At 37.3% G+C, this 27067-nt stretch overlaps 1 protein-coding gene across 1 annotated transcript in view; it reads right to left on the bottom strand.

Annotated features, from left to right (window-relative positions):
* lrp1ba (low density lipoprotein receptor-related protein 1Ba) overlaps positions 1-27067 on the bottom strand; it is a 237947-nt gene that overhangs the window by 164957 nt on the left and 45923 nt on the right. Inside the window, exons 3-8 of the mRNA XM_079593787.1 lie at positions 21786-21923; positions 8799-8918; positions 5573-5701; positions 3468-3725; positions 2932-3094; positions 2012-2234 (exon numbers count right to left, since the gene is read on the bottom strand). Of these exons, the coding sequence (XP_079449913.1) occupies positions 2012-2234; positions 2932-3094; positions 3468-3725; positions 5573-5701; positions 8799-8918; positions 21786-21923 (1031 nt within the window). The remainder of the gene's footprint in view (positions 1-2011; positions 2235-2931; positions 3095-3467; positions 3726-5572; positions 5702-8798; positions 8919-21785; positions 21924-27067) is intronic.

Genomic DNA, 27067 nt, shown 5'->3' with positions numbered 1-27067 from the left:
CAGGAATGGAGAGAGAGAAAGACTCATCTAGAGGCCATGACACCTCTTCGACTTAATTCTGAACATGACACAAATATGTCTGCTTAAATTCGCTTCTTTAATCCATCCGATGTAACTTTAGCTGAATAAACAGCAGCCCTGAGTCAGACACCAGTTGAAATATGCAGGGATCTTTGATGTCACATCTGTGCTACAAATTACCGACGGGTACCGTTGAGGCTTTGATATCGAGGAAAAAGACTGACGTGAAAAACAAATGAGTTAGAGGTAGTAGAGTTCATTTCAGGTTATCTTTCAGTGCCAGCTTTGAGGAAAAAAGTACCAATATAACCTCCGATAAAGGTCCCAGGGAATATGCTAGAGCTGAACCTCGCAGGAAATGGATGAACAAATCAATACAAAAAAAAAGCACACAAAAGTGTTGTAGTGTGAAGCCAGGACTCGGCAAGGTCAAGACAACCCGATGCTCATCCAGGCTAAAAGTTCTAACGGGGGACAATGAGACGGTTACAGAAATGTCAAGGAAAACAAGCCCTAACTTTGCATCCATGCGACCAATTTACATAAATGGCCACCGTTTGGCTGCATACTTCCTGTGATTTCACAAGTAGCATATGTTGATCCTCGGACAGGAAGAATAACTCATCAAGAATAACTATTCACTGGATTTGACATGTTAGTGGCATCAAATCTTTGAAAAAGATTACTCCAGTCTTCAGTGTCACATGAGCCTTGAGAAATCATTCTAATATGATGATTTGCTGCTCAAGAAACATTTCTTATTATTATCAATGCCAAATATTTTGGTGTGGAAATAGAGATAATTTTTTCAGGATTCTTTGATTAATTAAATGTTCAAAAGAACAGCATTTATTTGAAAAATAAATATTTAACATTATAAATGTCAATTCAATGCATTATAGCTAAATAAAAAGATTATTATTTTTTTTTCCAATACCGGATGGATGGATGGATGGATGGATGGATGGATGGATGGATGGATGGATGGATGGATGGATGGATGGATGGATGGATGGATGGATGGATGGATGGATGGATGGATGGATGGATGGATGGATGGATGGATGGATGGAATTTAAAAAAAACTATTTTTCTTAATTATATATTTCTTAATTATTTTAATTAATCCGCCCCTAAACGGAATGTAAAAATACAACAAACTGTGTTTTGTCACTTTACATGACCATCAGACGGTCTCTTCCTGACCGGTAAAAGTGGTCGGTTGTTGGCTAAAATATATGATGCGGTGTGGACCAGATTTAAATCTGATCCATCAAAGATCTGACTATGCGAGACTAAGTAGAAGCTTATGGATAGTGTTGACAGGAAAGTTGTTCCAGGACCAAAAAAAGACTTGTGAACTAACGGTATCTATTGTATTTAAGAATTAAATCCAACAACTAATCAACAGTAAAAGCAAATCCAAACACTTAAAAAGCCCAAGCAGAATCAACAGCACCCCAAGCGAGACGATACTTAGCATGAAAACGTCTGAAATTGATACAAATGCTGTTCTTCAACTACAGTAATCGCTCAAAACATCCCGTAAACCATGAACACCTGCACGCAGGCGCTTTCCAAAAGTGATTTTCAAAGTATTGCATCTGGGTATTAGTTAACACCAGATGTCTCATAACACTGATAAACAGCCGCGGATGGATTATCTATTGTTTTGGAGAAAAATGCACAAGTTTGACAGCGCCCTTGGCCCGTTCTATGAACTATGGATGAAATTTATACTGAATTTATGAAGCTATGAATTGTGTATCACCATACGTTTGGGCCCGTTGAAGGGGCAATGGAGAGAGGCCAAACTTTATAGCCTTCAAAATAAACTGCTTTAAGAGTTATTCAAAGAAGCATCATCTATCACAGCTTTACTGCGGACTATTAAGGCTGTTGGGTAAAAAAAATCCACAGGAAGTTGTTCTATATAGTTAAGTTGTTTAGAGGTCACACTTCTTTGTAGGTTTGGAACCGTTCACCTTACCGAGTTGCCTTGGATGATCGTGTGTCTGTTCTTGCCATTGTAATCCACAACTTCGATAAAATCCAGATAAGCGTCCGCCCAGTAGACGAGCTTCTTGACCAAGTCCAATGTCACGGCGGTCGGCTGTTCGGTTTTATACTCCACTATCCTGGTTCGGTTGGTGCCGTCCATGTTGCAGCGCTCCACTTTGGCTATAGTCCCGTAGTCCGTGAAAAACAGTTTTCTAGGGGTTAAAACACATCAGGTTTTAAACCAGAATCTAAAACCTGCCTGACTTAAAAGAAATCAAAAGTCAAGGCCATTTAAGATTTAATCAATCTTCTCATACCCAAACAGTGTTGTGTCAGAGCTGAACGCTCACAGTAGCAACAGCGATTAAAGCGAGCCACTCTGAACAAGAGCTGAATGAATGGGCCGCAGTATGATATTTCTTTTTATACTAACACATACTGACAGAGGAATAAGAGAGGGGGAGGTCATCCGCATTACTACGCACGACAATTGTGGCACAGAAACGGCCCACACCGTCTGAAAGCGGCAACTGTTCCAAACAGCATGCACAACTCAGCACTGCATACAAATGAATGTTTACCAAGAGACCAAAGAGTTTCTCACGTCACAGAAGCGTAGATGACTCGACATCAGATAAGGATGATTTATTTGTGCCTATGAAAATTTAAATCGCGAGTCTCCTCCGTGTCGTGTGATCATTTTAAGATAGCTGAATGTCTAGGTTTAGGTCAAAGAATTATGAACGATTTGTTTGGAGAGGGTTCTAAAAGGTCTGTGATTTGCCTTTCTAGATGGTAAGTTAGATCATTATTATCCAGAGCAAAGGCTCATTGTTACCATCTCATATAGTATACTGTAAATGGCCAGTCATAAATAAAAGGACCTAATGGTTGTCTTAGTGATCGTACCCCATGATGGGATCCAGCGCTAGGCCTTTTGGGTTCTGGATGTCCAGGTCAATGATGGTGACACATGCATCTCCCTGTTCGCTGCACACAAATATTCGGTCGTTCACTCTGTCTATGAAGTAGAAGTTTCCTGTTAACCAGTCGATGGCCATATGCTCCACATCTACATGAGAGAAAAGAATCATTTTTAGACATGGGAGCACCAGCAGAGTACCAGGACCTGGTAGTTAGAAACAATTAAAAATTCATGCATGCTTCAAAGAAGCAACAACTGACATTCAGCGACTTGACATGCACACTTGACACACTTAACCTTCTGACATTAAACACTTCATTAGCAGATCATTAAACACTTCGAGAGGTAAAAAGAAAGTGGGGAAAAAAGGCTAATGAGAAAATTTATATGGACATTAAAAACAAAACACTCAAGTTCATAAAAACTTCAAAGGACATTAGTTCGCACTTGCTCTGAATAAAACATCAAAGTTACAGGACATTCCTTAATTTGCACTTTGAGAATAGACGTAAATACTCACTTTGCAGGTTTTGACCTATCCTTATCTCGTGTATTTCTGAAAAGCCTTTGAGTTTGGTCATGCGGGCACACCACAGTTGACCCGTATCCTGCGCCACTGAGAGCCAACAGAGCGACTCTTCTCTATAAATAAAGTCCACTATTTGAGTCCCATTTGTCTCCATGGACTTTAGATTTGGCATAGATGATCCATTGAGGTAAACAACTGTTATAGAATTCATATTTGTTGTCAACAGAACCGGAGGTTTATCGCCAGGATCTGAAAGAGGGAACATTAAATGCAGGAAATTAGAGGAAATCATAATAAATGATTAATCTCCTGTGAAATATAAATTAAGCGATTAGTTATGTAAAACATATTTAAACACTCTTCATGAAGGGCAATTTCGGTACTGTGGACATTTAGTAAATAAATTCTGAAATAAGTCAAATAAATTAGAAAATTTACTTTTTTTCTTTCTTTTTTTTACCCTAAACTGTCATAACCACCACTGTCAATGACATTTTAAACATTTTTGTAAAAACAATAAAAATTAAAATCTTCCCAGGGACATAAAAGCGCATGTAGCTAAATAAAGATCCAGATCACCCATACAAAATAAAAATATTTAGGTGTTACATAAACTTCTACATAAAGTCTTTACATTCATTTTTGCTTACCTATATAGAACATAAAACACGGTTCATTAAGCAGCTCGCACTTGCTGCGACACAAATTGTCCAAACTTAAGCTTTGTGATCGTCGTGTGTTTTTTTCCCCCCTTTTACACTAATGAACAGACACCATGAAGAGCAATTAACTGTGAGCATGCAATCATCTCTAAATTTGATAGACAGTTGCGGGTCGGGCTGGATGGGCTCTGATTGACTTTCCATTAAGGCTTCCCCTGTTTATCTCTCCCACGGCTCTTTCGTAAGCCAACTTGCCGGTGTCCATTTGCATATTGATGACAATAAGTGTAACTGACACTTGTATCAGGCGAATGACGGTGTCATCTATACTAATGCGCCTTGGATGATCGCCACTGTGATCATGCTACTCCAGTGAGGCTTTCCTGTTCAATCAAACGTCCCAGAAGGCATTGTGTTTACCCATCTACTCTCTTAAAATGTTAAGACGACTATAATTTAAATGCTAAGTGAAATGTCAAGTGTGGAGTTTCTTGACCTTTCTTCGTTTTCAATACTAGATACTTATTTTCTAGTGGTTCTTGCTAAGAAAAGATTGTAGAAAATGCTATAATTATGTGCCAATACTTAGATGAAGTATTTCAACAACCCTCTAACCCTAAAACAACCCATTAGACTTGCCTAGCAACTAGCAATCACACAGCAGTGTGTTAAAAACCAACCAGAACCCTTTAGCAAAAGGTTACAAACTACTCAGAATCACAATAATCACAGAGCAACGCGATAAAAAAAACCTTAGAACCTTTTAGCAACAGGCTAGCAACTACCCTGGAGCCCCAGCAACCGCATACTGTAGTAATGTGGAAAAAAAAAACTCAAGTAGCTATAGCAACTACCCAGAACACCATAGAAACCACATAACAATGCATTAAAAACTCTCAGAACTCCATAGACCTTAGTCAGGGTAGCGCCATATTTAATTTTTTGACAGGAATGAAAACGAGGCTGTAAGGGGTAGATACAGTGCGTTCAATGAATGGTACTGATGTTGAACAGATGAAACGTCTTTCAGAAAGAAAAAGAAAAACTTTTCGTAGACAAAATCTCCATAAGAGAGTTGTGAACATTATATAAATAGGACATTTATACAGCGCATGCCTTTCATAAAGAATGTGCGTCTCTCCCTCACAACCTGGTTTTCATCCATCCATTAAATTCAATATAGCAATATTGCAAACAAGCTAGCAACTACCTGAACACTGTTGCAACCACAGAGGAATGTGCTAAAAAAAATGGATGGTCATCCCCCTCTCCAGCATTTAGTATGGTAAATCAAGCAAATATTTGATTTATGCATGGGTTAAATTATTTTCAGACTTGTGCCTTTAAAGCACCGCTGAAAATCAAAGTAAAATACATGTTGCTTAATGCACATTTTTTTGGACTTGAACTAACGGGGATGATAAATGGACTCACCTGTTTTGGCTTTGCAGGATCGTCTGTTGGCCTGCAGGCTGAAGCCATCTGTGCAAGTGCATCTGTACGATCCCTGTGTGTTCATACAGATCTGACTGCATGTCCCGTAATCCCTGCATTCATCATGATCTGCGGGCAACAGCGGGGCTATTTATTAAACGCTAAATGTGCTCAAAAATGACCTAAATATGCAAACCAAACTCTTAATGTCGCCATTTCGCAGCAACCTATCAAAATATATGAATATGCAAATGTGTGTTTGGACAGGGAAGGGTGAGTAAATTGCTGTTTTGGTTGACAATCACAATTTCTCATTAAATCGACAACAATATATCTAGAGGTTCACCTTCATGCATTGGAGAAACAAGCACAGCTAGCTTTGCTAGAGATCTCAAAACGGAATGAGCTGAGGTAACTCTTCATGGTTAGCCTATTCTATTCTGTGCCTGATTAGAACTGATACAAAATCAGTTTACAAAAATGGAAAAAGTAAAAAACGTGAACTAGGGTTCCAGACTGTGACCATTTTTTTCAGAATGTCGCATTTGTGTGAGTGCAGTCAAATTCGCACGTGCGCAACAGAACGGCGTTGTATCCGTAACGGCTGCAGTCCGTAACTTTTTGTGTTCAAAATTACATTTATATAATGAATGAGTACATGAATCCATTTTCCAAACCCTGTTTTTGTCTTATCCTGAATCACTACGGTACGCCTATAATAAGTGTTTATATTCTGAATATTTTAGACTGGGGTCGGCTCGGCAGCGCAGTAGCCCAGTGCCTGCTTGACTCTTAGACATTAACAGAGAGAAGTAGCTGGCTACAATGTTCTTCCGCAAGACACATGCAGTTATGTTTATTAATCACTAGAGTGCAAACGTACACGCGCATTGCACACTGATGATGAAACGCGCCAATGGACTATATGCACGGAGCGTTCTTTAAAACTTCCATATAAGCCAGCTGGAAAACCTCCAGGGAAATGTCACTAGCTGGTGCGTTGGTATCTTCAATGTCATGAGGTAGCTTTAACAGCATAAATATTGTAATACTTAAGTTTATAATCAGAATATATAGTCACTTCAATAGTCAGACTTAGCATTAAGACGTGTTCCTCAGCAAAATTCGATCATCATTCATACTTTCGTTTGAGAACAAAGCGTCAACACACTGTAAAAATGAAAGATTTAGTGTGTACTTTACTTAGATTTATTGAACAAAACTTGAGTTTTCACAAGTGTGCCAAAATCAGTGAGCTTGTGCTGCACTGACTGACAGTTATTGTTTTTCATGAGACTTTTGTGAATACGTGATACTTCACCTTGACAAAGTTTATTTTTAAACCTAGTGATTTTATAATATTTATTAGTACAGGGAACTACACTGCGACCAAAATGGTCGCATATGCGACCTTTTGAAATGCCATTGCGACCCTAATTTTTAATGGGTTGCAAATGTATCACTGATTATTTTTGTTCCTACCTTATGTTTTAGGCAATATGCTATGATTTACTATGAGCATTTATTAAAACAGAAATGTGTATTTTAAGAATACGTTTTATAACGTGCTCTGAGCATTCAACACAAAGTTGGCTTCAGCCCCGCGACTTAAAGTAATCGGGTTGATGTGCGCGTTTATGTCACACGTTTCCCGCTCTTCGCGCATAACCATTCTCCTCTATTGGTTCTTTATTTGTTTTAAACAGCAGACGTAATATTAATCCGTCTCTGGTCATGATTTGGAGACATTGAGCATTGAACCGTTTTGCCGTGATGCTTATATTTATCACGCAGTAAAAATGCCCCTCCTCGCGGCCAAAACCAGTCGTCTGTGGATGAGAATCCAAAACAATTAGTGGGACGTTGTCCTGCTTACTTCACAGGCGCTGAGTGAAATGAGAATTTTAGAATGACGGGACACTCATTTATATGACACTTTATTCAACAGGAAGAACAGCTCGTTCCGCGCATCATACGCCATTGTACATGCGCAGTCCTTTCAGTTTCGGTTTTCAATCCGATCAAGTGTTGACGTGTTCTCTCGATCGCATTACAAAAGGAATAAACCACCCCTTTCAATCCGATCGAAATTGCATTCGGATCGAGCTCAATCCGATCGATTAAGGTGTTTACATGAAGATTTTTTTAGTCCGATTGAGCCGTCAATCCGATTATAAGTGTCCACGTAAATTGAAGCTTCACAATGACAGTATGAAGCACGCGAAATGTAGACATGTACATATCCCGTGACGCAGCAGCACTCCCCACTGCATTTCGGCGTCAAGCTAACCAAGCAAGTGAGGAATCTGAATTGATAATTAAGTTCAATGTAGCTTATAATATAGCCTTATTTGTGGCTTATATTTCACTTAATTGTGAAGTAGACATGCATTTTTATTTTTTTATTTTTAATAGCCTACTGAATAGTCAATAGCTGCTGAAAATCTATTATTATATTAATTTATGGATTATATTTATTTTATTTTACAAGTTCAGGAGTCTGCCCATCTGTGGCAACCATAGCATGTTGAAATCCAAAATAAATTAATTTTGCACATTATTGTGTACTGTATTTTCTATTGCAGTAAATCTATCCCAACCAATGTTAAAGAAAACAAGGCGGCATGTGGTTTAAAAGATGGAAAGTAAAATAAAAAGCACATCTGTATGCAATACAGTTTCATTATTGTTCATTATTATCCAGAGCGGCTTACTATAAATAATTTGTGCGACCAAATCATGTTTTGCGCCAGTAACTGAAAAAGTTAGTAGAGCAAGTGCCACCAGTGGAAAAGGTTAGTATAGTTCCCTGTAGTATATGTTTATAGTTTTTGGTTATCACATTAAACATAACATTTGAAGTGCTGAAAAAATTTTGCATGTGTGTGTCCAATTACAGGCATCGCGTTTCTTATTCCAACCTTCATTCCCATTAGCTTCAAGTCTTTATTGCAATCAATTAAACTGCTTTATTGGCAAATTAGGCAAGTGTGATAATGGCATTAAAATATAAATACAACATTAAAAAGTCTACTATTGATGGTTTTGTGTGGATGTACAGTGAGTACAGAATGTTCACCGGAAATGCACGAGCTGGCTTATCGAAAACCAGGAAGTAACTGTGCATATAGTCCATAAGGAATTCAGGAAATTTAGGAATTAAGTCATATAAAAATGAAAAGATTGACCTTCTTCAAACAGAGTTGCGGATGGTAATGACCCTCACCTCGACATTGTCTCCCGTCCTCGTCTAGTTCGAAACCTTCCCCGCAGAAACAGGACGTCCCGTTTCTCATGATCACACAGTCAAACTGGCACCTCCGCTCCTGGCAGCTGCGCACCAACTCTGAGGAGACACAAACACACATTTAAACTTGCTCTGTTTGATTCACCGTCTTAATATCACAGAGTTCGCTCTCACAATGAACATGCATTTACACTCGGTGAAACCCTCCATAAAAGCACAATGCCATTTCGCCTGTATGAAATCATTTTTTAAAAGTTGAACAGATGCAGCCTCATTATGAGACCATGATTCAGCGCTTTTTAAGTGGCACTTAAGGCCTGTTTCAGTGGATGCAATCCTTCCAGGCCTTCCAAACCGCTGTCAATACACAACGGCAGAGCATTGTGTAATATTTATCACCTTTGAAACACTTACAGCCTCATAATAAGGGATGTTTGACGATCACGTTTGCCCGGTTGCGCGCCACATGAAGATGCCCCTATTTTAATTTATTGATTCCAGAATCGGTTGAAAAATAGCAGTGATTTATAAACGCTTGGGCTGCAATCTGTTTCAATTACAACAGCCATAACCCATATTTGATGTTTCTAGTCATTTGGGGGCGTGGCTAACGGGTCACCTTGCCTTTTTCACCATTTGTGGTGGTTTTAAGTGCGTCACAATACATATTACACAGGAAATTGTGAAAAAGAGAAAGATTGTAGATGGTTTAGCCACTCTAAACGCCTAATCGCGAGCGAGATATTTCTAGCGTGCATTTGCATAGAAGCCCACATTAATAATAACTACGCACTGAGAAATTCATCGACCCACCCCAGGCATGCATTCGGAATGGCTTGAGTCTGAAGGTTTTAAATTAAGTACTTCTTTAAAAATGTATCACAGCGTTTAAGGATAATGCAAAGCGTTTTACAATATGAGTTTAACTGAAAGTGAAATATAATGGCTTTTTATATATTACAGGGAATGTGTATCCACTTGAGCTGGATGTTTAACTATTTATATGTGGGACTAGCGATGGGGAGCGACTAACGGTTCCTGAAATATTTCATAATCTTGGCTATAAAGAGTTCTTTATTTATTTATGGAGATGGGGCATTTGAGCCACTAAAATCTGTAGTTTTATTCTTTCATATAACAAGAACTGTAAGCAACGAGAGCAGCAATAACATCTTTTGTTTCCACATAACACGTCATTCGGGTTTTGAGGTAAGCAAATAATGACAAACCTTCAGGTTTTTGGGGTAACTAACCCTTTACGATAATCTGTGACATGTTTTTGTTTTGACTTGACTAGCTGTCATCTGTACAACATTTGACAAAACAGTATTTATGCTAAAAGCAATCCAAGACAGTTTTCCAAGAGCAACCGCACAGAAAAATAAAACAACATGACTTAAAATAAATAATGAACTTCATATGCATTGCATTTGTGCCAAAAGCATGGTGGAATCTATGCCCAAGAAGTAAGATGATCCAACTCATAAACCAAACCAACACCATCAAATGACATAAAACATAAATTAAAACACATGATTTCGTGCCCAAAAAAAAGCTATTATTTTGTTCACAATCTAATTATCCCATCTAAACAAACATATTGAATGCATAAATAAAGCCTCTGGCAGTGTAAAAAAAAAGCAATCGTACGTTTTGATCCACAAAAAAGGAAGCAAAGAAAACTGCTAATAAAAGACTCAATTGACTTTTTTATTTTCTATCCAATATTTTTGACACTTTTCTAACCCTGGAAAATGTTAAATGTCAGTCTATGCCCATAAGGGTCCGTAGAACAGAAACTTCACAGAAGTCTATCATGCAATAAGAATGCGTAACTACATGCATTTACAAAGACAGCAGAATTTAAATGAGTGAAAAGACACAAGCATTGATCCAAAAGAAGGAATCTAGACCTCTCCGATTCAAAAACAGTAGGTGGGAGAGTTGATTATCGGATGAGAATTACTCTTTGGAGAAATCAATGCTTATGCTTCAAACGTAACTTCAAAAATAGGTCAAAATCATTGTTTACATGGCGAGTGGTGTCGAATGTGTGCAGCTACTGTCCGCCACCCGGATTCACACTAATCTCCTCCGAGCGGGAAGGAGGCCATTATGGGTGGACTCTCGCTGTGAGTTAGGCTCCCTCACAACAGGATTTATCTCCAGTGAACTCCAGAGCTCTCCCTCAAGGTGATTTTCTCTCAGTGAGGAGCCCTACTTTCTCTGACACTCACTGGGTGATGTAGTGCTAACGACAGCGGTCCAGGAAGGGTGCTGAGTCTAACAGGGGCGTAAAGGTAAATGCTTGTGGATCTATTTCGCTACCCCAACCCAAAGAGCTTGAACTTTAGCTGCTGTGAACAATCAATCACTCTCGGGAGTCCCGTACCACATTAAAAATTGAAGGCCGAGACCTTGAAAATCTATACGGACTTAAATGCCACAGCTAAGTTTTTTCAGACCACCTCCAAGTTTGACACATTTAAAAGATCCAATGAAATGGCTCACAAATGCTATTCATATTTTTTAACTGAAATACAAAGTTGGAATGGTATATCGAAGGGCTTGTCCTGTTTTATGGCCTATAGAGACCTGCAATGTTTTCTCAAATGGCGAGGAAAGGAAAGGAAAGGAAAGGAAAGGAAAGGAAAGGAAAGGAAAGGAAAGGAAAGGAAAGGAAAGGAAAGGAAAGGAAAGGAAAGGAAAGGAAAGGAAAGGAAAGGAAATTTGGAGATCAAATTTTAAATCACATATTTAATTGGAAACTTTCACAACAGCTTCACCTGACTTGCATCTCAACATCTCCCGGTGTCTAAACAAACCAATCAAAAAGCTGCATTGTAAGCCCCGCCCCCTGCCCAGCAGGAATCACTAGTCCAGAGAACACGGCATATGTCCGGACAGGTCTATTATTCACTCACAGCAGGTCTTCCCCTCGGTCTCCATCATTAGAGCGGCCACCGTCCCAAGGGCTCAGACAGATAGGCCATCACTGCAGCGGAACGAGTGTGCTTGTGTATTTTTCTGTTTGTGCGATCAGAGCAGGTGACCGGGGGGGTCCGCACATACCAGGCAGTGTTTATAAATAGATGACAGTTGAGTAAAAACATGCTTTGTTAGAACAGAAAAGATAGAGGTTGGATCCAGAAGGGAAGTTGACTTTCTAAATCAACAAAGAAAATGCAGAAAAATCAACAACACCATGCTAGTGTGTTCTGTGTGTTTTATAGCAGGTTGCTTACAAGCCCAAGCCCAGAGAAGTCTCTATATGACAGGGGTCTTGGTCCTTTTTCAGGTCAAGACCCCCTAAACTGAAAATGGTATGGAAATTCTAACGAAAAAAGAAAAAAAAAACTGGCATGGTATGTTTTCACAGTTACAACAAAAATGTATATTGCATAACTTCACAAACACCTGCACTTCCAACTAGAGAAACTGCAAGGAGGTTGATGTGAGACATCTGAGGTGTAACTGTGAAGCAGAGCCGGTTTATTTTGCCCCTTCATCAACACTTCCGAATCGACTGCCAGCATTGGAAGGGGATTCAGATAAACTCCAGATAAACCGACGCAAATGAACAGGTTAGTTTAACGGTCTGTGCATAACGTCTAAATCTATATATAACCAGATTGATGTGGCCGTAAAGTCTCTGCACTTGGTGGCTCATCCAAATCCTAGTCAAGCTACGGAAGGACATCAACTTGGCACATGAAACTGCCCTTCCTGTGACCACTGCAGTTTTGCCCCTGGGCAAAGCACTTAACCCTCAGCTGCTCCCATCATACTGTAATATGCCTACATTTCCAGCACTCGAGCAAACACTTGCAGACTCTCTGGATGGATGAATGTTGAATTTATTTGATGAATTCTAACATTTGGAACCATTAGCTGAGGATTGTCAAATTCCTGTGAAGCTACAAAACTGCATTGTCTGTACGGGTTGCTTAGCAGTCAGAAACATACAAAGGAAGTAATACACAACCCAAGGACGACTTCCTTAAATTTGCCATAAACAAGTCAGATAATATTATCGACCGACAAAACAATGATGACAATATTTGTATTTGTTTATTATACTGAAGATGCCTTCCAACTATGGAACAACTACTAAACTACTACAAATACTACATTATCTCGACATAAACTTGCCTCGAGAACTAAACTTAAAGTTGTTTGTTGTTTACTATGTGATCAGCGTAGCAGACTGACATGGAGAAGAGATTGTTGAATAAAGTTGAATTGTTTTTTTTTCTGCACAAAAAGTATTCTCGTCGCTTCATAACATTAAGATTGAACCATTGTAGTCACATGGACTCTTGTAATAATGTCTTTACTACCTTTTTGGGCCTTAAAAGTTGCAGTAACATTGCTGCCTATGGAGGAGTGAGACAGCTCTCCGATTTCATTAATAATATCTTAATTTTGTGTTCCGAAGATGAACGAATGTCTTAAGGGTTTGGAACAACATGAGGGTGAGTAATTACTGACAGAAATTTCATTTTTGGGTGAACTAACCCTTTAAGAAAAGCTTCTATTATATGTAGATAATGAGAACATTTAGAAAACGCTTTATGTTGATCTTAAAATGATCTTATAAAGATATTAAAGTCTAAATCTTGTTAACACTTTTTTTTGGGATCTTACCATGAAAAAATAAGATCTTGAGATGACAGCTTTTGTTATGTCAAGATAATAATTAAGTTGACATCACAAGAAAACGTATTGCTTCAATCACAAGTAAACATTTTGTGAAAAAACTACGTTTGTTGTATTGAAATAACAAGGAATATATTTTTTAAGTTGAGATCAAAAGAAAGTAACTTTTGATATGTGGAGATGAGAAAAAGAACTTGACACCATTAATTACCTCTACAGCTCTATTTGATTGACCTAACACACACAAATTTACACAAAGGTACATACATAAACTAGATACATTCACAAGAAATGAATTACCAATAAACGATATCTTGCACACATGGATGAATCATATCAATTGTATATGCATATTTATTTATTTATTTTGGTGGCTTAAGATATTCTGTGCATACAAAGTTCCTGATGTTTAACCAAATCAAGCACAGGCGTTAAGTAAAGCAATTATGTTTCACAACGGGCTGTAAAAAGAACAAAGAAAAAACTGTTGTTCCCAAGATAAATGTACCTTTAAGCATCTGACGGCGTTCTTGTTATCCAAACGCTTTGTTTACCGTGTTGCCATTGTAGAAAAAGCCACTGTGAGGTGTAGACTCTATTGTTTGCAGTTCCTGTGTGTGTCTCAAATTTTTTTAGTCGCGTTGCTGTGTGGGCTGCTTTATTCAATTCCATATATTCATTAGGGACTGACAATGCGGATGGGGAAAGTGAGGCTACTGTGTTATTACCACAGGGACGTTCAAAGGTGCAACACAAACACTGTTTCTTGCCTAGCACCTGTAGTATGTAGTACGCTCCAATCTCTGAATGCCCAGGAGAGATAAAGCATTACCTTCAGAGGGACCATGGTCATGTCGTCTACCAATGCTTTTGACTGTTTTGGTGCAGAACAAAGCGCTGCAGCAGACGTTCATGGCACATATCGTCGCTCCTAAAGAACTAAGAATGTTAATTATGGAATGTAACTGAGAGCAACAAAAAGAGAAAGGTGTTCAAGGCTGTTCTACATTTTTGAGGTGAAGCGAAAAGACCAGTTTTAAGTACAAATGAGACGAATCAATGGGCCGCCTTCTTGAAATATTTGAAAGAATATCCAAAATAATTTCATAAATCCATTCTAATGTAAACTGAGACATTGGATTGAATGGAAAAAATTTAAGAATGTTTTTCACAAACTATTCACACTAACATTTTGTTTCATGAATGAGCCCACAAATAATTTCTGAGATGTTGGTAATTCATTGGCTTTTGCATTAGCCTACATTCCAAGTTGGATGGATACCTTGGAATTTCGACCATAAAGATTTTCCATTGCCTCACATTTGGAAGATTAACAATCATACCATATAAAAAATTGTCAATTTGTCACCAAAAAAAAGTTTGCTAACAACAAAATTTGAACATAAACAATGATATCAAATGTTAGAACTTATTGTTTAGGTGTATGATCAACTCGATAACCATGTTTTGCCTTTGCTGAAAATATTGTTTCATCATGTTAATGCAGTTTCACTGTCAACAAAGAAGTTTGTTTCCAACCACATTTTTAAACATAGAAAATGCTACCAATGCTAGCTAGTGTATGATTAAAAGAGATAAACATTACAGCATTTTACATTGGCTGAACATTTTGACGTCATACAATGTAATTGTTTGTCAACAAAAAACACTGCTGGCAACCAAATTTGAACATAAAAGATACTATACAATGCTAGCATCTGTTAAGCAGTTGTACGAGTAAATCATTTACAGTTTTACGTTTGCTAAAATTGTTACATTTTCAACAGTGAAAATTGCTAGCAAACCAATTTTTCGAATAGACAATGCTACCAAATGTTAGCAGTTGTACAATTATCAACAGAGAAATTCAGTTTTTCATGTGCTAAAAAGATTTGAATTCAGTCACAACTTTGTGTTTGCTAGCAAACCAAACCTAATTGGTATGACGATGCTATATGCAACGCTAGCATTTGCATACGATTATCCTCAGAGATAATGTGTTAACAGAGTGAAATTGTTCAATATACCAATCTATTGCACTTTTCCAAGTTGAAGATTCTGACTTTCTGAATTTAATGGAATGTAGCATGCTTCCCTGACAAGACTACAAAGTAGTGATGTGATTTACTAAAAATACCTGCTTCCCATGTCTTTCTGTGGTGGATTTGTCAAGAAATTCAAGTGCCAATTTCAAGCTAGTCAGATGTTCTACGCTGCTTTTTGCCTTTGAACTTCCCGAGATTCCTGATTGCTGTCTTCACTACAGCACACAGCGAGGGTTCTAACTCAAGACCTCTTTTTCCATTGGAATTGAAGTACAAACTCCGATTTGGAATCAAAAGCTGTCAAGACTGTCACATATTCTGAGGTTTGTTTTTTCATTTTGTAGGCTTTGATAAACATTCAGTAGTGGGAATTTTTCAGGGAGGGAGAAGGAACGGCTGAGGAGGGCTATACATGAACTTCCAGAGACATGCGTACTGTATACAGGAGAAACACTAGATAATGTTATTAATATGTTAACAGGCTGCGAGCGAGGTAAAAATCTATCACTTTCTTTCCTCAGGAGATGGAAGAGAAATGGTGCATCTGTTCTACTCTGCTGTTTGAGAGCAGATTCAGTTTAGACTCAAACGCTTTTGCCCAAGGAACTGCAACAGAAGACAACTCTAGCATACTGATAAATTGTGTTCTGTGCAAAAATAGCATGTGTCACATTTGTTTTGCATTGCGTCCATTTATCCTCTTGCAAATAAATAAAATGAATAAATACACTTCCTTCGGCTGGGATCAAGCCTTAATCTTATACAGAAAAAAAAACGAAACATAAAAAAATTACATTTTAAATATGTTGTTCTATATACTACATATTTTATAATAATATATATATATATATATATATATATATATATATATATATATATATATATATATATATATATATATATATATATATATATATATATTAGATATGAAAATACATTCTATTTGAACCAAATGGCAAAATGTATTAAAAAGTAGACTCAAGGAAGAAGTAAATACATGTTCAATTTTAAAATACATTTTAAGTAAATTAATGGAGCATAAATGCATTTTTATTTTGAAAAATATATTTTCTTAAAATATATCTTAAAATATTAGCAGTGTCATTTTGTAAAAATTTTGAAATGCGTTCAAAAATACGACTTTCTGCCATATGGGATTTTGCGACCAGAACCCCAAAACACAATACTGCATAAAAATAGTACAATAAACACAACAGTATGCAATGATTGTTTGAGAGCAGACTCGGTTTAGTCTAACTGCAAAAAGACTGTAGTGGTAGAGAGAAATAAAAAAAATAAAAAGTACAAGTGCAGGAGGGACACTCAGCACATTTTCAAGGTTACAGTCCTTCCTGTCACATAAAGATATAAAGTTTATGAGCTTTAGCATTTCCTTTGTGCTATAAATGTGGATGTGTAAAATAAGGCAGCTTCTCAAGCCCTGAGGGCAGAAAGCCCATCGCTCATGTTCGGTAATGTGCAACCTCAATCTCTAGACACAGACGACTAAATGATTGCTCTGTAAATTCAACAAGACCTTTTGCCTGCGCTGTGATTTTATAGAAAGAGGCACTCCATAATGCAACATCATGGCATCAAAGTTTGTCAAGTTAGCATGGCCACATTAGCCGATGCCAATTTACTGCAGCAAAAATGACCAAAATAAACATTTACCAATCTTTGTGTTGCGAGTTAGCTATCAGATAGCAAGCTAACAGCTTAGCCTCCTGGCTTAGCACAGTGCTAACTGGTTAAAAAATGTTTTTGACTAAGTCGGACAAGCTATCATGATAACAAGCTATGATTCTGAACAGGTGCCTTCAGATAGCAAGCTAACAGCTTAACCTTCTAGCGTAGCATAGTGCTAACTGGTTAAAATGTTTGTGAATAGCTACAACAAGATGTCATGGTAACAAGCTGTTTTGACATGATGAAAACAGTTAGCTTTCTCCAGGACACAATTAATCATTTTCTTAAGTGTAGAGGAGTACTAGTGTGTAATGCGTTGTGGGGCGTGAAAGTGTGATTTAATACACAAAATGGCACGCTCTTCTGATCTGAGACAAACCGAGAATATATGCGACAGATCAAAAAAATCTTCGCCGTGAAATGTGCACGGCATCATGTTCTTTCCTGTGCTTGTTTTCAGGGAAGTTTAATTAAACGTGTGACTCTTTTTGTCTCAATTCTGTTATCTCCTTCACTGCTCTATGCTGTCTTTGTTAAGTTATTCATTTCACACGTCTACAGTCAGTCAGTCTGACACCGGCAGACGCCGTCTGAATAATAATAAAAAAAGATATCCTTATCAGGCCCTAATGATCTAAATATAATCTGTGCGAGAAGGACCAAAACAGTGGGGAAACGTAAGATAAGTGATCATACTGAAACGCACGCTCTCTCTCTCTCTCTCACACACACACACACACACACACACACACACAGCTGAAATCCCTTTATTCTCTTTTCTTTAGTCTCTAGTGAATAGCCGTGGTCACCTGAAGGCAGGCTCCATTCCTCAATGACAAAACAAATCCCCACACAACCAAGAAAAATAGCCAAGAAAGAGTTTCAAAATAACACACAGTGATCCAAAGGCAGTGCTCCCAATGCTGCTCGCTAGTTTTTTGTTTTATTTTTCCCTCAGAACAAAATAAAAGAGAGTCTAAAACCACTTTGTCAAGGTTAGTTAGCTGCTCAAGTTGATGTCAAATATCTGCAAGACTGTTTACGCAGTTTTATCGACGTAGAAACACACATTTGCATTGGGCTGAATGTTTTGAGCTAACCTGAACACATTAACACAGTTAAATACAACATGAAACGCCATTCACAATGAAACCTCTGGAATGTGATGTTAGCCTTCGAGCTCAGCTAACTAGTCTAATGGCTTAGCATAGTCCTAAACAGTTAGGAAAAACTCACTTGTTATTTGTACAGTTAAGAACTAGGGTGGGCTCTGACTTTAAAAACGCGGCAACCCTCCAGAACACACTAGCAACCGCATAGCAACGCCTTAGCAACCACCCACAATGGCGCATACGATGGAAGAGAATGGGGCCAATGTGTAAGCATTTCACTTTTTCAATAGTATGGTACCAAATCATAAACATTATGATGATGGTTAACATGACTTTAGTATGGAAAACAAAATTATTGCTAATGTTTTCTGAGTAAAGTTATATCCAATTGAATTGACCGTTCGCAAAAACCCGCCCCCCTCAGTTACTGTCGCTATGTCCGACAAGCTACGCTGCTCTCACGCCACACCATGTTTTCACGCAATGAAAAATACAACGCGGAGCAGAGAGCACACTGACAACACGCTGACAGACAGGACAGACCAGGTTACTTTTCGGTTACTTTTGATATTAAACATATTAAACAAAGTCTCACCTTTCAAATTAAATTTGGTAATTTTTTTTAAGAAATGTAAACAATAAATACCGTTTTGTGGCTCTTTAATGTGTCGTGACAGATCGCTGTGTCGCCTCAGTTAAAGCTGCTTGTGAACCGATCATCTCTTCCTTCTAGTTCATTTATAGCATCAATAAACATGAATGAACATAAGAAGGAATGTTGTTTTAACCGTGGAAAGGCGTCAGTACACTCAAATTCAAATCCTCCCATGTTAATCTACTAACTCTCTTGACTACTTTGTCGGACAAAATGGCGGATGGCGAAGTATGATTGGTCAGATCACCTGTCAATCAAGCTCCCTGCGAAGGGTCAATTGTATAACTCTGCCACCATGGCAACGCCATAAACCATAAAACAACTGTAAAAATTGGGCACCTGCCCAGAAACAGTATTAGCGAAAAGAGGCAATAGATACTTGCGGGTCACTTTTATGACTTAAGACAGTTAGCAACCACTCCAAAAAATGCATAGCAACGCCCTAGCAACCACCTACAATCATACTTACAATAGAAGTGAATGAGTGAGCATTAAAGGGATAGTTCACCCAAAAAAATAATACTCTGTCATCATTTACTCGTCCTCAAGTTGTATAAAACCTGAATTAATTGCTTTATTCTGCTGAACACAACAGAAGAGATTTTTCAGAATGTCAGTAACCAAACAATTGTTGGACCCCATTGATTTCCATTGTATGAAAAAAAGAAAATACTATGGAAGTCAATAATGACTAGAAACTGTCTGGTTACCAACATTCTTTAAAATATCTTCTTTAGTCATCAACAGAAGAAGAAAAAATTCTGTACAGGTTTGGAACAAAGTACAATGATTTTTTCGTTAAACTATTCCTTTGAAATAATAATTTATTCAATAGTATGGCCATAAACCATAACATGGTTTTAGTGTGAAAAAAGGGACAAGTAAAAATTATGAACTAAAATATTGTACACAATAAGACTACAGACATTTATTAAGAATATAAAAGGGGTCAGTGCAAGTTTCACGCTATCTTCAACCCACAAAGCTATTTTTTTCTTGCTATTTTTTTGAAAAGTGTGAGCTCATATGGCCATTCTTGTGAAGATGTTCCTCTCTTCTCTCGCTCTTTCTCTCTATCTGTCCCAGATTCGAATACCTCCAGGAGTGAGAGTTGATATCTGCTCTGCGGACTGATAATGTAAATTATGAATGCTCAGTTATGACAGGTGTGCAGAGAGCAATTGGAAACCGGTCTGCGGTGGAACAAAGCGGCCCGCGCTTGCTCCTCAAAGGAGTGTGAACTTCCATACCTCCCTCTCCATGCCGCCAAATTTTATTTACTTTGAAACCGAACCAAGACTAAGATTGAAATGGAACATAAAATGTAAATGTGCAAATTTCCCCTCCAAGCGAGGTCTTCGGTTGTTTTAAAAAGCCTGGCACATGCACACCAACATCTCACGAGTGGTTCAACTCAAGGTGAGGATGATGAATACTTCCATATGCTCATTTATTACGGCCGTAACTAAATACACATTCTAGACATGACGATGTAGCTCATCCGTCTCAACAGTTAAACGTGCTCAGCTGCAATACATAAATTCTCACGTCTTCGACGTAAACTAAACTGTGGTTTTCATCTAAACCTCTTTTCTTGTACCCTTTCACCACAATGTCACAAAACGCAATCCTCACTTCATCATGTGGAGAAACAGTAATTGCCTTTTAGCAGAAACCCATTATTACATTAAGCCGACTGTGCTTATCTTGCATGGAACTGACTTCAAATGACTGCAGATCTGTTGTGGGTTTAATTCTGTCAAACACTCTTAAAACGAGGATATAACGGGCCCTTTTTTGTGTGAAGACGTGAATTGCAGTTTAAAGGTGAAAGTCTTGACCTGCGATTATAGATATTGATGGACCATCTAGTCCATCAACAAAAAGCATTTGATTTAGCAATATCTGAGAGACAAGGACTGTTGCATAACTCGTAAAAGTATAACGCACTAACAATTATCAAAACTATTCACGCCACGTCTGAAGCTAAAGTTTCATAATTATCTGAATAAACGTAATAAATTCATAATCTGAACATTTTATGGGTTTCTCTTTTCATCTTTAAAAAAAAAAAAGTTAACTGTTAACTATGAAAACTTTCTTAACTAACAAAACGTTGAAACTAAGCTGCAAAAAATGACTTTTGAACTGCCAAAACTTTCATCAGACAGATTTACATAAGAGTCTTAAAAGCACAGAAAAAAATTGTCAGAGAAAGGTTGAAAATAGCCATAGAAAATTAAATCATGTCCTTTTTGGTGCAAAAAAAAAAAATAGACATCAGAGGGAAAATTAATACCCATACTGTTAAAAAATTGAAGTCAGTAAGATTTTGTTTTTTACGTTTTTGAAAGCAGTCTCTTATGCATTCCAGGGCTGTATTTATTTGATCAAACATACAGTGGAAGCAGTAATATTGTAAAATATTTGAATATTTATTTATTTTTAAATCCTGTGATCAAAACTGCATTTTCAGCATCATTACTCCAGTCTTCAGTGTCACAGTGAAGTGAAATCATTCTAAAATGCTGATTTGCTGCTCGAGAAACATTTCTTTTTAATATCAATGTTGAAAACAGTTGTGCTGCTTAATATTCTTGTGGAAACCATGATAGTTTGATAGTGTTGTAGAACAGCATTGATTTGAAATAGAAATCTTTTGCAATATTATAAATGTATTTACTGTCCCTTTTGATCATTTTAATGGTGCATCCTTGCTGAATAAACGTTTAATTTTTATTTTTAATCGCACTGATACAAAACTTTTATGAAGATAGTGCACAGAAAGAAATCAAATGGAACTCACCGCGACAGTGCACACCCTCGTCATATCCGTCCTCACAGTCCTGTACTCCGTTGCAGAGTTTACTATAATGAACACACCTGTGGGTGCCGAGGCACTGGAGGTGATTGACGGGACATCTCACCTTTACCTGCCGCAAGCCTGTAGAAGAGAATGTTAATTAAGTCTTTTTGTTTTGTAAAAATGTGCAATTTTTACTAATTGAGTTGTTGTATTAGGGTCTAGGCGGTGCATCCTCTCGCATGAGAAAAATGTTGTGATTTTAACATGAAAACAATGCAATTCTGGTGCACTCTGACAAAAAAATAAAGGGGAAAAGACAACATTTGCTTCAAGTAAAAAAATTTTTTTTTTAAACTATAGCCTAGGCATTGACAAATTTCACAATTGGATTCGGTTTCGATTCACAAGCTTGCAATTCCATTCAGCTTCTATTAACTTCGATTCAATATTGATTAATTTGTGAATTATCAGGTAGGCTACAGTAGGCCTACATGGCAAATTTCCTCAAAGAATAAAATCTCTCAACTAATGCTGTAAAATGATACAGGGAACCCCACTTGGTACATCATTATGGTGCCTTCACCAAAAGCCGACGTGGAAAATGCACATGAACACCCCCTCATGTGGTATTTTCCACTGGGCAACTCGTAGAATATTTTGATGCACGAGTTGCCGAGATGAGATAACCTTTGACCTTTTCAACATGGCGGAGTGCGACGCAAGCGTTGTGAATGGTAAGCATTGTACACAACTAAACGTTTTTTGCTACTGTTAGCGGATTGTTTTTGTAGCCTATACAATGTTGTGTCATTAACAATTGTAATATAATGCGTTAACACTCAGTGTCAGTTTTAAAAATAAAGTTATGTTTGGTGTTACCTACCCAGAGCAGATGCTAGCAAGCAAGCAATACCAGTTCACAAGTGGAAAATATCATAAAAGCACTTGAACACAACACACTGGTAAATACCAGTTCACAAGTGGAAAATATCATCTTTTCCACAGCACGTGAAGGCAGCATTAGTAAAATCATTGTATGCTATTTACTGTAGCCTACATTTAAATGACACAAGGAAGTATAATAACGTTATAATAGGCTACATTTTAAAATGACAATTATGTTTCTACTCGTTTAAAACGTTTAAAAGGTGGCTGTCATAAAACGGTTTTATTAAACCATATTGATGATGAACAAGTTAAGTAAAAAATTCAATTAATATGCCATATAGTGCATATATTTAACTAAATGCTCCTCTCCAAGGTATTTTTTTCTAGCTGACTAATGAGTTTTTTGACATTGAATGGTTTTCTGAGGTAAATGGGGTAAATGTGACATTGTTTACAAGCCTTTTTATACACGCCATTCCGCTGTTAAAACACTGATAGAGCGACGAAATGTGACATGATACCCATTTCTGTAAGTTGTAGTAGGTCTACAGCATCTTTCAACATACCTTGTGATGTTGTACATGATTATTTCGTGTTGTAACCATAGACATAAGAGTTTGTAACTAGTAAAGTGGAAGAGTGCGCTCACTCATTTCACGTGCACTCCACGCTGCCGCCGCTTGAACTGACGTCATTTGCAGTATTGTACGTATGCGGTGCAGAAGCATTATGTGCTTTCACATAGTAATATGATGTTTGCAAATAGCAAATGATCTGCGGCTGTATACCACAAACACAACATTTATAATTCATTATTTTTATTTCCAATCCAGAAGCTGTAATCAAAAATGTTTTTTTCAGCATTGTGTGATTCTCTTTGTATAGGCCTATTCACGTTTAAACTCAGAAGGATCATGAATTGAGAGTTAGACATGTAGGCTAAGTTACTTATAGTCAACAGAATGTGTTAAAGGGGCCGTCAAAATAAAGTGAACCTCAATGCATTGCTTCTATATAGATTTATTTGGCAAAACATTCAATCATGTTAAAATAAAAAAGTGGATTTTGAATATTGTGTGGGACGGTAATGATGTGTGAAGGTAATGATACTTTTGTTTAGTTTAAATATGTATTGGATTTGCTAACACAACATCTTTTCAGTCAATTAAGCAAGCTCATAGTCAATTAAGTGCGTTTTTTCAATACACATTTGGTAATGACACTCTAAATTTGTAATAAAGCTATACTCTCAGATGAGGTAAAAACCTTAATGACATTTTAGGCTTTAATTCTACATTGACAGATTTGTGTTCCTCATATAATTTCTTAACGTTCAAGGATTCAAATTCGAATTATGTGAAAATCCTTCACATAATGACAGAATTGATTGAACATATTAATGTTGAAAGAAATATTAAGAATGTTAATTTTAGACAAACACAAACTGTCTGATATTATTTTTAAGTTCTTTCTACAGTATAATTTCCTCTGTAAACATCTACAATGAATGTCTTGTCATAATAAGTGACAGAAATTGTTATAAAAAAATTATGTTGAAAAAAAATACAAATAATACTATACTAAAACAATTAATAGACATAAAAAATATGAATGTTCATACACTTAAAAAAAATATATGATCAATAAATTGACAACATGTTTTTACATTGCTTTAACTCATCAAAATAAGTTGAGAAATGTTCTACTTTTTTTAAGTTATACAAGACTGAACTCCTTTTTTAAGTTAGTTTAATGTAATTTAAGTTGAAATGACTTAAAGTTGATTGTACTTAAAACTTTAAAGCAGCCATTTCTTTACAGTATATTACAACTTTACTAGAACATATACGGTAATTTTTAAACGTCTTTACAGTTGAATTTCTACAATAAATTTCCAGTCAAACATTAAAAACATTAATAATATTCACATTAGACACAAACACTAAATTACAGGAACATATCATTTTCTAACTTCTTTTTACAGTAAAATTTTCTCATTTTAACATGTTTCTAAATTTAGTAGACCAGAAGTTAAAAAGTCTAAATGATCCCAATTTAGAAAAAACTTCTTTTTTTTTACCTTGCGACACTATTAAAAAAGAGAAAAGTAACTAAAAAGCTAACATGTCATTTAAAACTAAAGTTATACATTTAAGCATTTTTTAGGGGACAAAATAATGCATCAGCCAAATATATGATGTAACATAAAATACAATAAAAAAAACATTTAAAAAAAATGTGCATAAGACTGTCAGGTATAGCTTTCAAATAACAGAACAAAACAAAGATGGATAAACCTACTTTAATAAAACAGAAGAACAACACAAATTCTTCTAAAAGCATATGTTCTTGTTTTCCCTCTGTATGCAGCATAAATACAAATAAAAGCCGTAAAACTCAGGCTCACCACCCTTAATTCGATTCACTGTGTATAAATGTGATGAGCAAAGCTATTTTAATATTCAACTCCCTGCACAGTTCCTCTTAAATATGTCTCTTAAGCACACGAGAATTTAGCACGCCGGCAGCTGTCTCTTGTGAATCATTGATTGTGGATTGCTTGACATTTCTGGGGTGTCACGGGGGAGAAGAGGCCACTGCCAAAACAGCAATATTGATCTCCATCCAGCTCCAATAGGGCCGTGAAAGTCTTGGCCTATAGTTCATCTGCCTCCTTAACTTTCAATTTCCTTTTAAATGATCACCCGCGTGGGGTTTTTGGAGAGTTTTTTTTGGAGAAAGGAAGTGTATACACAGGTTTCCCCCCCAGGCTTGTCCCAGCAGACCTCTGTTCCACTTTCATATTCCCAGTAAAAAGAGAATATGTAATTCAACAAATAGGAGAATTGTTTAAAAATATCCTCTTAGTGTCTCTCGCTCTTCCTCTCAGGGCCTCCGGATCTCCAGAGATGTTTAAAAGTATCTAGGCAGCAAAAGTCAAGATGGAACCTGGAAGATATTGAGGGTGATGTAACCTCATTAATTCAGCATTTTTTCGTATTGTTTTAGACTTTCAACCACAGCCGCCCTCCAGCACGACAGTATGGTGTGTGTGTGTGTGTGGGGGGGGGGGGGGGGTATCTGGCTTTCTTGCAGTCAGTCTGTAAGAATGACAACTAGTGGTCGAAATAGGTACTGCAGTCCAAATTCAAAATATCGGAGATCGTTGTTTCCCCCGCCCCCTCCTCCTCAGACTCGACGTCCAGTTTAAGGACAAGCAACAGGAACAAGCACAATTGACAATGAAAGCCTAGGAGACTTACAACTTCGTAAGTTGATTTATCCGCGTTGAGAATATGCTCTCGTTCATAGAGATTTTTAGGTGGATACCAAAGCTTTTTAGGTTGGGTAGAATCTGCTATCTCTGACCCAGTTTGTTTTGCTGGCTGCAATACGCTGTTTTTCCTGCCAACTGGCATCCCAGGGTGTCGAAATACTATTGGGTGAACTGGTAGTGGGCGAGATCACACTGACCAAAACAAAAACAGACATTCCTACATGGAACGCACATTTCAAAGTAAAATAACTGGCTATAAAAGTGTTTTTCAGAGAAACGAGTATGTGAACACGGCATGTTTCCTAAAGATCTGCAAGTATTTGTATGCTTTAGTAAAGTGAAAAGGTTACATAGAGCACCTTTAAAGGTAGGCTAGGTCATTTCAGAGAGGCTAGTAATAGCAAGCTAGCTTTGAAATCATAAGATCCCACCCTCCATTCAGAGCGACTCCAAAGCCACGCCTCCTTCAAAACACATGAACGCAACATAGCAGAGTTTGCAAAGCGTCACGAGGCGAGAGACGGCGTTAAACTACCTCACGTCTCGAAGTATAACATTACTATAATAATGAATGGAAACAACTTACAGAGCTCTAGTTAAATCACATGACTGGTTCATTTCGCTGTTGTTGCCTTTGAAAACGCATAATTCCGAGGACGTGAACAGCTGTAGAGCGCAGCATAAGCTTGTTGTTTTAGTTCAGGAGGAACTGTAAAGGCGGCTGCTGGTTCTTTGAGGTGCTCGGTAGACAGCTACTGACTGTCTACAACTCTGCATAGCCTTACAGAATGTGCTGATGACGTGTGATGTCTGTGCAAGCAGGTTGACAGGTAGGTAGGACATCCAATCGATTGGACGAATGTTTTTTAGTCCTGAGACTTCCACAGATGATATATGATTTTTAAAAATATTTAGACCACTTCTATTATTGATTGCTTATCACGATGTGAAAAGAGTTTCAACCAGTATAACAAAAATTGCTTATAAAAAAAATGTTTTTTACAAAGGTGAGTTGAACCAGGGACATTTGAAAGACTATTTGAGCAGTTTGTTAATGCAATGAAACTATTGTCTAGGATTTTTTTGATTATTTACAATAACCTGTCAAAAATAATCA

Source organism: Phoxinus phoxinus (assembly GCF_949152265.1).
Source record: "Phoxinus phoxinus genome assembly, chromosome: 20".
NCBI lineage: Eukaryota > Metazoa > Chordata > Actinopteri > Cypriniformes > Leuciscidae > Phoxinus > Phoxinus phoxinus.
Note: the sequence above shows the minus strand (reverse complement) of the source record. Positions and strands in the feature narration are given on the sequence as shown.